At 31.6% G+C, this 13,990-nt stretch overlaps 1 protein-coding gene across 1 annotated transcript; it reads right to left on the bottom strand.

The window, feature by feature from the left end:
* Positions 1 to 6,418: 6,418 nt before the first annotated feature.
* Positions 6,419 to 12,495, bottom strand: LOC123228776 (beta-glucosidase 24-like). Its single transcript, XM_044654227.1, has 14 exons — positions 12,367 to 12,495; positions 11,125 to 11,172; positions 8,901 to 8,960; positions 8,746 to 8,815; positions 8,598 to 8,653; positions 8,426 to 8,501; positions 8,258 to 8,335; positions 8,029 to 8,116; positions 7,572 to 7,937; positions 7,274 to 7,494; positions 7,150 to 7,181; positions 6,965 to 7,070; positions 6,684 to 6,792; positions 6,419 to 6,590 (listed from the first exon to the last, which is right to left on the bottom strand). Exons 1-14 carry the CDS (start codon positions 12,493 to 12,495, stop codon positions 6,419 to 6,421), a joined length of 1,611 nt encoding a protein of 536 aa, XP_044510162.1.
* Positions 12,496 to 13,990: the final 1,495 nt, after the last annotated feature.

Below are 13,990 nucleotides of genomic sequence, written 5' to 3'. Positions count from 1 at the left end.
GGCTTGAGTCGCAATAGCACATATAGATTGTAATAGGGAATTGAATGTGTATATGATTGATTTGAAATGCAATAGGCTTGGTTGTGATGGTTGTGCAAGGGTAACTTCTCACTCAGATTGAGTTGGTCAAATGGCCTGCATAACTAAGATTATAAATCAGAAAATCTAACCTTTTTCAAGAAATTACCTTTTAAAAACATATTTTACTAATTGCTCGAAATACTTGTGTTCTAAGAGGACATTAACTATGTAGCGTGATTTCTCCTTGATCTCTAAAATCATTTTGCTTAAGGATAAATAAAGGCTTAAGTTTGGGGGAATTTGTTGCACTTAGATTTTAAGTCTATTTTTTGCATTTTAAGGTAACGTTTTGATGCATTATAGGTATAATAAATTAAAATTATAGATAAATATTATTAAATTTTATATAACATTTAATTATTTAGTTGATTTTTATTTTTGTAGGAGAAAATGAGAATATTAAGAGAAAAGACACTAAAATAAGGAAGAGAGTAAGACAAGTTTCTTGATCGTATTTAGAAAATCAGATACACAACACAAGAACAGGATACAAATCTAAGCAGGCAATGTCAATGTGGATAAGGAAGAAGCATCTTTGGCGCTAAGCAAATCTAGAAAAAATCAAAGGTTCCTACTTTAGCCAAGAAAAAGGCACTATAAAAACTCTACCAAAGGAACAACAAGGGATCTCTAGAGATGTCTGTTAGCTTTTTAGAATATTAATTCTCTAGTAGTTAATACAATGATCACTCTCTGAATTTTTGTAAGCCACTAGTAATTAATGAGTTCAATACATGATAACAACACATCTAGAGATGATATTCAACAACTCGAGCGTGTATACAAATAGTAACACATTCTTTCTTTTTGCCCTGAGTTTTTAATGTTTTCATATGTTTGTTTTTGTGTTTATGTTTTATACATAAGTGGCTAATTCTGTTTTTGTTTTTATGTTTTATACATAAGTGGCTAAGTCTCTTTATTCTATGAACAAAGAATAAGGATATTGTTGTAGTACCTTATATTTTATATTCTAAATAATATCGTTGTTGTTTGATTTAATGAATGAGGACTTTACTGCCTTGTGTTGAGTTTAGGGCCTAACTTTGCACACATTAGTAGGCTTAAATAGACTATCGAAAGGTAGGTACAGAGTTAGGCATGCATTCATTAAATCTGGAACCTTGATACTAGAAATAGGTCAAATCTTTGTCAAGTCATTAGAGTCACAGAATGTAAAGGTACTTTATCCGAGTATCACGAAAGTATGTATTTGTTTAATACTTGCGTGCTAGGAGACTTGTGCATATATAGGTGTAACAGAAGCATAATTATGCACTTTATATCTATGTTAATAGATGCAAAATTATAAAACCGTGTCTCTTTATATAAAGACCATGTGTAGTCATATATCCATGATGTATGCCCATACATCTGTTTGGGTAGTTTTTTAGAACCAATTAGATGTATGGATTTTGTAATTGATTATTTATTATTAATAAAAGATCTCTATTTTATTATTAGTAATTGATTATTCATATGTGTGTGTACAATATGTTTGTTAGAATGATATGTCTTTAGAATGATAAAACCGTGATGAGAGGATTAGACGACTAATTATAAGAACCTTACGAACACATTAGGGGGGCATTCTAGAAACGTCCTTAATTCTAACGTTAATTTGATCTAAGGCACAAGTAATAGAGATGAGACTACTATAGAGTTGAATGACTTAACTGAAAGGTGATGACAATTCTCATGTGTTAAAGTTGTTAACTGATAACTTAGTGTAACATATGGGTGAACGTTGTAGACGTGCTTATTGCATTAACCCAAATGAGGACTTTTATATAGATAGTTACTCCAGTGTCTATGAAATACATTTTCTAACTTAGGGGTACATGTTATCTTTTGATTCAAGGTCATTGAACTACCTTATATAAGGATCGATATGGTTTGATGTCACCCAATGTGTCATCATAATAGGAGTAACCATAAAAGTGGTGATTAGTCATATCAAGATATGTATGGAGGTTATGCTGGATCAATAAAGGATTTATTACTCTTGAGTACAAAAGAAGATATTTTAGATGAGAATTCTGAAAGTATTAATAGCCACTCAAATTTGTGGCTGCAATATGATTGGGTAAAAGCTAATTCTAAATTTTTTATTATTGTTTTATATTAGTTCATATTGAGGAGTCACTGAGATAGAAAATTATCTGTGTCTTAGCCTCGAGAGATATTAGTTGATGAAGAAATTGTATTATATGTAACTATAAATTTGACAAGGCTTAAGAGTTCTTCATTGACACTCTATTGATCAGGTGGCCATGATGTCTTGTGTCTGAATTCAACCTAAATTTGGATGCTACTAGTCCAATGGAGAGCTTATGAGTTACACATATGTTGGAGTTGTTTAAACTGTGGAGGCATGAGATTATTTGAGATAGATCCAAGTCAAATGTTTGATTAAAGATTTTGAGTCTTGAGAGGTCTTAGTGACCAAAATGCAATAATCTTGGAATGTTTAGGTTTAGGAAAAATTAGGAATGAAATGAGCTTGTCCAATAGGATTTAATTCAACCCATTTGTCTTTTTTCTTAACCAAAGCAATCGTCCATGCTTCATGAACGATCATGCATAGTGAGTTTGATTTGGATAAAACTTTATCTAAATTCACGCTTGAAAATCTAGATAAATAACAAATCATATAGGAAAATGATCAAAGATGAATGACTATGCATCCATAATTGGTGTCTTTATAAATAGAGACATGATTTCATGATTTTGCATCTTAACACATATAACCGAAATCCAACGCTTGTTACCTTAGACAATCACCCCATGTGTCAGTTTATAGTATAATTATACATACATTTTTTTACCTATTTTTATTTATGCTCTATGTGGATATCAACGTGTGTCTTTACCGTGGGTTGGAGAGTGAACCTATAGCCATGAAAAGGCTTAAAAAAGCTAGCAAATATGGGTATCATATTCTAAAACACCCTATGAATCTTTTTGCCATGTTCATGTATGTTTAATCTAAAATGTGATTTGAAATTGGGATTTTTGGGTTATTTGTGTCGTTATTAAAATTCTAAAATGTTTTTGCTGCCTTTACCAATTTTTGACAACCCAATAAATCCTTACAGTGGTATTAGGGAAATATTCATGAAATTATACTTGTTTTATGATGGATTCAATATGTGTTGTTGCATGTAATTTTGATATCAATCACTTTTAATTTTGTAAATCAATTTACATTTGTGTCATAGCATGATTGTTGAAACTCATGACAACATATGTGTGTTAAATTATTGAGTTTTATGTATTTGATTTTTCTTTTTTTCGTGGAATTTTTGAAATGTGCAAGTATTAAATTTGGTGGATTGTCAAACAATTTCGTGTTGTTACATGAAATTGCCTTTGATTCACGTTGTTACGTATTTTGAAGGTTACTATTAGTGTGAGACAGGTTTTCATGTCATGTTGTCTCATTTTGATAAATGGCATGTCGAATTCAAGAAGGTTTTATGATAACTACTTCATAGTTGTAACCAAATGTGCACGCTATGGTAGATGATCGTTAATCAGTGTAATCAACAATTGGAAGGCATAACATACACCTATAAGTTTTAGATGTACAGGCATACATTGTTGATTCCTAATCCCATATGATCCATGATTCATTCGCATTTTAGGGTGCAGATAAGGATGATGCATTACCTTTATCCAACTACCACCTGTAAGTGTAAATGAAGCAAGTACAATCATACATGGTCAAGGAAAAATACAAATTATGCTTTTATAATCTAGTTGGATAAACTTGACCTAACACAGTTTAACATACACCCAAACACATAAGAATTATTAAACTTTGGTCTCTAGGTGTTGTAAAGCTTACTTCAGGTGTAAATACCTTTCCAAGACTCAAAATCCTTTGTCCAAAATCTAGATCAAATCCAACTCAAATAATCCTATACCTCTAAAATTTCATCAATTTCTTGTATGTGTTACCTATAGACTTTATGCTAGGTTAGTAGTGTTTGAATTTCTGTCGAGCTCTCGACCTAATATCTGTCCAAATACAAACCAAGATTTGTCTTTAACAAGACATTATAGCCACATGATTGGTGGAATATTAGTAGTTGACTTTTTCACCTGTTAGTGATATGGTTACTTGTACAATTTGATTTTTTCATCATATGATATCTCTTTCAAGGTTAAAGTATAGATTAAATGTCTCATTAGAAACCCTCATTATGCATGGACTTATATCAATGACCAAATGATATTGGGCCAAACACAAACTCAATCCCATTATAGCTACAAATTTAATTAGTCGTTGTCATCCATAAGAAGACCTAATCAAAGATATCAACTCCTTCTCTTAAGAGTGAAAAATCCTCCATTGATCCACTATATTCTCACATATATCTCGATATAACTAATCACCAGCTGTATGACAATCCCCTAAATAGATTACATTAGGTTGATGTCAAACCATATCAATCCTTACACAAGACGATTTGGTGATATCAAGTTTAAGGATCACTTGTACTTTCATTCATTAAGAGGATATATTCTATAGACACTAGAGCTACCATTCATATGGAAACCTCTTTACGGGTCTATCTAGTGGACACGTCTATAATGTGCACTTATTTGTTGCACCAAATTCTCACTTAATAGCTTTAACACGTGAGATTTGTTAATATCTTTCGATGTAATCATTCAACACTATGATAACTTTATCATTATTATCCTTACCCTTGGTCATGGTAATATTAGAGCTATTAATGTTTTAAGAGCGACCATCGAATATGCACAAACAGTTATCATGATCAGGTGTCATGCACTGATCCCCTTGTTATGGTTTAACCATTTTTAGGATAATTACCTAAATTGTAAAAACGACAAGAGATAATGAAATGTCATTTTTATTAATTGAAATAATAATAATTACAATGATTTACAATGGTGACGATTAACTCTAGCACCACCCTAACAAGAATGTCCTTCTTCCTCCTATTCATTAATTGCCTTAAGAGATTTATCTTTCTTGTTCTTTCTCTCTTCCTCTCTAAGTTTCCTTTCCAATTGAAATGTGAGAAGTCTCCCAATCAACTCATCCATTTGCTCTTTGTAAGGTCCTTTGACTTTTCAATTAATTGTTGTTATTTTCATATTCTAACCTTTTGGCTTAAAATTTTCTTAACAAGTTTGATGGTTTCAAATTTGTCCTAAACCATCGTAAGGTCATTTACAAAATTTGAAAATAGTTTGTACATTTTGATTATATTATCAACGGTCTTAATTTCAAATAACCCATAATATCTAAATAACATTTCTATCTTTAATTCTTATTCTTGATTAATTCCTTCATGAGTTGTTTGAAGAATTTCCCATACCTTTTTTGCCTATTTGCATGTCAAGACTCTATTGAACTCTATATAGAGCATAAAATAAAATTAATTGCCTTAGAATTTAAGCTTAATTTCATTTCATCATTAGTGGTATATTCATCTTCCTCATCAGATAAATTTAATATAGGATTTTCAGTTACAAAATATTACTTTTAAATATTTTTCGATAAGTTGAAATCTATGGACCTAATGTATATAATCCTTCTAAGTTTTTATCGGGTATAGTTTAAACTACAAAACAACGGTGATCTAATTACGTATTGTCCTTTGCTAAATAATGATGTTGATATGCTAGTTATATTCTAGATCGTTTAACCCAAAAATTCCTAGATTGTCTATCCTAAGGCACAAACCCTTTACCAATTATAAAACTAAAAGGGTTAATGCACTCCTAGAGGGGAGTAAATGAGAGTTTTGAAATATCAACACAAAATTAAAACATAAACAATTTAAGTCACACAAGCACACTACCATTCAATGTATATGAACAATCACCAAGTAATGACTTTCTTAACAAAAGAAATGGAAGGACAACAAATTGACTCAACGATTTATGGTGGTTCAAAACTTCGATTTTATGTCTTTTATGTCCATTTCTTAAAAGCAACTCCTTTAAAATTTTATTATCTTCATGTCAACACTATACAAATGATCTGTCTTTCATATATATTTTGGAATAATTGGATTCTTCGACACATTTGGCAATTTATTGACTTTAGGTTGAGATGTAATACAAACAATCTAATTAATATAATTCTGAAACCAGTAAAACATAGTACAAGATTATGACATATACTGAAACAGATCCAACGTTGGAAAACACAATTAGTCAGTTTCGGAAACTAATAACAGAATCCCAAAACTAAGAATAACACCTCCAGAACTTTGAGTGATTAGATTGCTAGTTTTGATGGTAATGTTGGCAGCTCAATCAACAAGACTGTATGCTTCAATTCTTAATCTCTTTAATTGTCTTGGAGAAAACCTCGGAACCATTTGGCAGAGAGTTTTGGGACACGGGTGAGATTTCTTTTGTAGTCCACAGAATAAAATCCGAACCTGGGATTGAACCCCTCCCTCCATTCAAAATCATCAAATGCATTCCAATAAAAATACCCTTTCACGTTCACTCCTAACCTGCATCATTCATTAATACTCACATATAATTAAAGTATAAAGATTATTTTCGTGATAATAATAATTGTAATAACAACAACAATGATAACTTACTGAATTGCTTCTTTGATCCGATACAAATGCTGAAGAACAAAGCTAATCCGATATGGATCTTTTAATGAAACATTAAGCGGAAGGCTATCATTCCGTTTCTCGGAAATCCCTATACAGAAAAGGGACCGAAATTTTTTAATTTGTTACAATAAATTCAGATCAATGATATGTACACATAATAACATATAATTATTAGTACCTAATTTAATATTCATTCTAAATAAATATAGTTTGTTGATAAATTTAACGACATAAAACAATTTATGTGTAGCTCCAATTACCATTCTCAGTAATGTATATTACTGGCCTTCTGTAAAGTTTATGCATCCACACTAAAATTTTCTCCAGCCCAACTGGATAAACGTAAATGTAACTGCTTCCTCCATCCTATGAAAGTTATCAAGTAATTAGCACAGAAAGAAGCAAATTAAAGAGCTATAAAACATATATATACACACAAACACACCTTTGGTCCAATAAGAGATTCATTTTTTGACACTGCAACAACAATGGTATACAACAAATTAATCGATGATAAAAAGGGTAAATATTTTTGTATGATACGTCAGCAATTATAGTTCAGAATTAACCTAATTCAATTATGAATCGATCGGCAACAGAGCTGAATGGTGGAGCTTCGAGATCTATGGGGATGTTCTTGGCATACCTTGAAGTATAATAATTTATACCAATGAAGTCAAAAGATCTGTGCACCAGCTTTTCCTCTTCAATGCTGAAAGTAGGTAGCCTTTGATTCACTATTTGTTTCATGCTTTCAGGATATTTGCCAAATACTAGCGGTTCCATATACCTACATGGGAATTTAATATATTAAGAGGAAAGTTAATAAAAAACAAAAATAGTTAACCAAAGGATTAATATACTAACCATCCTAAATCAAAGTCCATTGCTCTTTTTGCTGCCATTCTATCCTCTACCGAATCTGAGTAAGGTTCATAAAATTGTGCCACAAGGCTGAGTCCAATTTGTCCCGCTTGCTTTGGTTGGTACTTGTTTCTGTATAGTTTAACGGCTGTCGCATGGGCGAGTAGAAGATTATGAGTTACAATATAAGGTTCTGTGGCTGAATTACCTTCTGAACACTGTTTTCTATCTGAGCATCTGCATGGGGGAGCGAACCCAATGTCATGACCGAATCTTGCTATAATCAGTGGCTCGTTGATTGTAATCCAATTTTTAACTCTATCTCCAAATGACTCAAAGCATACATTAGAATAGTCCCTGAAGTCATCACTGTAAGAGAAGAAGACAAAAATTTATTAATCTTTTACTCATAGCATACAATCTTTCATAATTAAATTCATTGAAGTTCTAAGATACTTACATAAAGGCACGACTTAAGGGGCCTCCATATTTTTCTTGCAGGCTTTGTGGCAAATCGAAGTGAAACAAAGTCACAAACGGTGCGATGCCTATAGTTTTTTTTTTAATTAAAATAGAAAAAAAGGCCAATTTCTTTATCAATAAACATACAAATGTTTTTGCTAAGCCTTCACATACAAAAATTAAATAAAGAAAAAGAAAAAAAAATGATGCTTTATTAGTCCACTTACCATTTGTAATTAATTCATCGATAAGACTATTGTAGTGATTGATACCCTCTTGGTTTACTCCACCACTCAACGATCCATCTATACCATAAAATTTATTAGATTATCTTTGTATCGCCAATTCTAATGTGTTAAGTGCAAAATTGAAAAGTTTGATGAAAAAATAATTACTAGGTAGAATCCTGTTCCAAGAAATGGAAAATCTATAATCATTTACACCAAGCTTCTTCAACAATATCACATCTTCCTACAATAAAATTAAAATTATCATCCATTAGACAATTATTATAATTTATTTTAATGTGTTTATTACTGTGAAAAATACACACACACACACACACACCTTGTAGCGCCGATATGAGTCGATGGCCTTCAAAGTACCACGATCATCAATTTTTTCTGGACAAAAATAATAATATTAAAAATTAATGCGAATTCAATTAATTAATTAATCAAGAATAATATAAAGAAAAGTTTATATGAATGTGAACCTGGATTTTTCTCAACGAGGTAATCCCAAACACTTTCTCCTTTTCCTCCAGATTTTGTTGATCCCTCTATCTACACAAATTTAAACAAAAAAAACAAATATATTCAGATAAACAATATTAAAATCAATGACATTTAATTACAGAAATCAATCTACCTGTGGAGCAGAAGTTGCAACGCCAAATGCAAAATCACTGGGAAAGTCAGATCTCTTCAAGTTCAATGCTTTGGGATTCAAGGTACTTAGTTCATCCGAATTAGATGATAATCCCACCTCTTTCAACAAATAATAGAAGGTTAAAATTAATAAGGGTTACATTACAGAATCTATATATATATATATATATATAAAAGATTTAAATTTAGAAAATGCAACAAACCTTGAACAGCCTTCACAGGCAACAAGGGAGAAAATAAAGCAAAAGTAGCTAAGATTTGGAGTAGAGCCAATGAATATGATGAAGACGCCATTGGAGATTGAAAAGATTACACACAGAAAATAGGAAAGTTAATTTGCAAGTTTGATATCCTTGCTTGGAGTTGCAAATAGGGGATATATAGAGTTAATCGTATCAGCTGAGCAGTTGATTTTGTTAGTGTTATAAGTGGATGGTAAAGTATCACATAAATGTGACCTTAAAATAACTATTTGTTTCCAGAATTTTAGTCGCAGTTTTTATATGGATTAAATATATCATACAACAATAACAGTTATCAACTTAGTATTACAATCAGCAGCTTTCATAACAAACCCAAGAGGCTGCACATTCTGTCTCTGCTCCAATTTGTTCTATCTTTATAATTATGAAAAAAATAAAAAAACATATTTGCATGAAAATCGTCGAAATTATTAAAGAGTTTTTTAATGTTATAAAAATAGCGATACATTTAATAAACCATAACTAACATTTAAACTAAAACTTTAGATTTTGGTGTGTATATATATGCACACAAGCACACAAATAGTATGGATGAATTCATTGTTAAAATGAAATTATTACGAAATTATAACCAAAAAGGAATTCATTTAATTTTAGAAAAAGGTAATGAAATAACAATAATTTATGTGGATCGTTCTTCAATTCCCCCAAAATTAATGTCTTTAATCTTCTACTTTGATACGATAGTGTTATAAAGTCAATCGTCGCTGTTGTAATTGTTGTTATAATCTCATTTTTTAATTAATAATATGTGACATTTCATTATCTTATACTATTTATGCAATTAGATAATTGTCTTTAGAATAGTTAAGCCGTGATGATGGACTCATTGTATGGCAACTAATCACAAGAATCCTATTTTCACATAGATTAACATTTTTAAAACATTTGTAGTTCTGGTATTACTTTAACTTAGGGCATGAGTAATAATGATAGAAATATCATAGAGTTGAATAACCCTATTAAAAGATGACGACAAATCTCACATATCAAAGTATTCGTTGACAATTTGGTGCAACACATAGATGCACTATATAGATATGTCCACTAGATAGACTCACTAAGAGGATTTCATATGGATCATTACTCTTGTGTCTATGAAATATATCCTCTTAGTAAATGAAAGTATATGTGATACTTAGACTTGAGGTCAACAGACTATTTTGTACAAGGATTAGTACGGTTTGACGTAAACATAATGATAAAACATTGCTAGAAAAGTAGCGATTAGTCATATCAATATATATATATAGATATATATATATATACAAAGGCTGCAATGGATCAATAAAGGATTCATCATTTTTGTGTATGGGAGCTAATGTCTTAGATAGACCCACTAAGAAATGACAATGACCATTTAAATCTATTGCCATAGTGGGATTGAGTTGGTGTTCAATCTAATATCATTCAACCATTGATAGATGTCAATCTATAGAGGGTCCCTTAAGAGTGACATATAATCTAAACCTTAGTCTCAAAGAGATATCGTCTGATGAAATAATCAAATTGTACAAGTAACTATATCAGTAACAGGTTAATACATCAATCTCTAACACTCCATTAGTTAGTGGTGATGATACCTTACTAAAGGTCAATTATGGTTTGCGTTCGAATGGCTAACAGGTTGAGAGCTCAACATGAGTTTAATCGTTACTTATCAAATGGAGAGCTTCTAGATCACATTTTAAAGAAGTTGATCAAACTCTAAAAGCATAAGATTATCCAAATTGAATCCAATCTAGAATAGCCAAAATGGAAGATTTCAAGTCTCAAAAGGTCTTCAGGCTCAAAGTGCAATTTATTACACCTAAGGACCAAAGTATAGTAATCCAAAGGTGTTTGTATGTGTTGGAAATTATGGAAGTTGTGATTTATCCAATTGGATATGGATAAATCCAAATGTGTATTGTGTTGTGTTGGATAAATATTGAGATTGATTGAATTATGGCTTAATGTTGTATGTTGGCTGAATGAATTTGTGTTTATCTACATATAGATATACAACATGACTAATTAAGTTTAGGGATACTCAGATACAGGCTTGAGATTGTGATTTTAGGTTAACTCATTGGTTTTTTAGGTTCAACTCAAGACTGTGTAGTATGAGGCACACGGTCGAGTGGTATAGGACACACATCTGTACATGCGAACTTTAGAATATAGGTTGAGTTTCTCTAACATTTCAATGGTAGTTCGACATCGTTGATCGATGAGCAATCAATTAGGACACATGGTCATCCCATGTATAGTTATAACACGATCGTGTATGGAGTAAATAACCAAAATACCCTTGATAAGTAATACAATTGAAGAGAGAATAGAAAAGAAAAATGAAATAAATACTTGTAAGGACACATACCTGTGTGCCTAAGAGCTCACACTTGTATCTATAGAAAAATTAATACATGGGGAGATGCCACAAGGAGTTAGCCACATGCATGGAACTAAAAAGACACAACCCTAGTGTGCTTAAGGATACATGGGTCGTCCTGAAAGCTAGTAAAGAGATCTTGAGTATGCAATAGTACCTAGTGTGCCTAAGCATTGTCATAGAATGGCATGAGATGCATTTTTTTGTGGAAACACGAGTAAACCAAGTTACATTAAGGCTCAAGATACATGTATGCGAGACATTGTAGGATTGTTATGAGGGGGTACCATAAGTATGCAATCCTTACATTGCTCATAATAGGGCATGTCTGTAGTAGGATACTAGACTTATAGTAAGGTGCTTGCTCATAGTAAAGCTTAGTTGAGATATATTTTTTGGGGATTTAAGTATAAATTAACAGTTTGATCTCCTACTTATTGAGTGTTTCACCACTCACTCCATTATTTTCATGTGTGCAAGTATAGGTGATTGTGATGACTGTAGGATAAACAGTGGTCTGTAGGCATAAAGCAATGAGGCATTTTTGTCATTTCATTTCTTCAGCTTTATTTTATTATGATTTATTTATGTATCTAACTATACATACATATGGATTTTAGTTTTATTTTGATAATTGGACATTTTTTGTATGCTTCCGATTTGTTTTGACAAGGGCATTTTAGTAATTTTTGTAAGTTAATAAATGAGCTTTAGTCAAAGATTTTTTTATGAAGTTTATTACATGTTTTGAATTAAATGTATGTCCAAAATAGTCAATTTGGTGATAGCTTCCTCTAGAGGATAGTAACTTTGGAAGAGGTTTTACATGCTATCTTTGTATCCTCATGATTGGTAAAGCTGTCATGGACAAGGTAAGACTCTAAAGCATCATTTGGGCATTTTTGCTTGAATATTTCTTTCACATATATCTCAGTCATGTTTATCCTGTAACATGAATTCATAGTGGAAGGTTGTTTAGTTAAATTGAAAACACTGAATTCTACCTTCTTTTGTTTTATCTCAAATGTTAACTTTCTATTCTTGACATCGATTATTGCTTTAATTGTTTCTAAGAATAGTCATCCAAGGATTATAGAGACATGTGCATCTTCCTCTATTTCCAAGACTATAAAGTTGACCAAAACATAAAATTTTTTGGCTTGTATTGGAACATTTTCCAGTACTTCGCTTGGATATTTAATTGATTTGTCTGCTAATTATAGTGTAACCATTGTTGGCTTGAGTTGTCCTATGTCCAATCATTTGCAAATTAAAAGTGGCATAAGGTTGACGCTAGCATCAAGGTCACATAATGCTTTGTTGAAGGATTCATTCCCTATCATACATGGTATAGAAAAACTCCCTAGATTGTTTAATTTGGGCAAAAACTTATTTTGGAGAATTGCACTACATTTTTCTAATAGTGCTATAGTCTCAGATTCTTCTAACTTTCATTTCTTCAAGAGTGTATCCTTTAAAAATCTTGCGTACGTAGGTATCTTTGTGATCGCATCAAAGAAGGGTACATTAAAATGAGTTTGCTTGAATATCTTGAGGAATTTATCTAACAGTTGGTCTAGTTTTGCCTTGAGATATCTCTGTGGAAATAGTAAGACAGTATGCCACTTAGTTTGTATAGATGCTTTTTCTTCTTGCTTTGCCTTGATGACATCAGCTGTATTTGATCAATGGTGCGATTTTATGTGCTTATAAGATGATACAACTTATTTCTTTAAATTTGATGCAATTGGTTCTTTTGTCTTTTCTAGTTTTGAATTCTTGTATACGTTTCCACTTCTGGTTGTTATTGTTTTGTATTGCTCTCTTGGATTCAGCGATTGGCTTGGTAGCTTTCATAGATCTCTAAAGTTTGATGAAGTAGCTTGTTGCCTTAGTTGAACTTCAAGCATTCGATTATGCACGACTAGTTATTTTATCCTTTCTGTGAGCTAATTGATAACTTCTTCTTGTGCTTTGGTTCTTTGTTTATGTGCTTGTTTAAAGATTTTCATCATTAATTCTAGGCTTGACTTATGTTCTTTAGGAGATGGATGTAATGGTTAAGGTGTCAAATTCCTGGGTTGAAATCTTGGTTGTGTTGGTTGAAAGTTTTAGCTTGCATTAGATTGAACATGTCTGTCATTCCATGAAAAATTTGGATGATTTCTCCAACCTGGATTATAATTATTGAAGTATGGGTTCGGTTGTAGTTGACCAAATTTATTTGTTTTATGCTCGGCTTGTTTGGGAACGGGTATAAAATACTACAATCCACACTAGCATGCCCTCTTTTGCATATCTCACAACGAATTGTGACATAAACTACTTTCATATCCATTATTTCTAATTTCTTTGTCAAGTCATCCAACTTAGCATTTACCACCATTATACCATCTACTTCATGAATGCCTTGTGACTTACTAGGTGTTATGT

The sequence above is a fragment of the Mangifera indica genome, chromosome 11, assembly GCF_011075055.1.
Source record: "Mangifera indica cultivar Alphonso chromosome 11, CATAS_Mindica_2.1, whole genome shotgun sequence".
Taxonomy (NCBI): Eukaryota; Viridiplantae; Streptophyta; class Magnoliopsida; order Sapindales; family Anacardiaceae; genus Mangifera; species Mangifera indica.
This window is presented reverse-complemented; position numbering and strand designations above follow the sequence as displayed.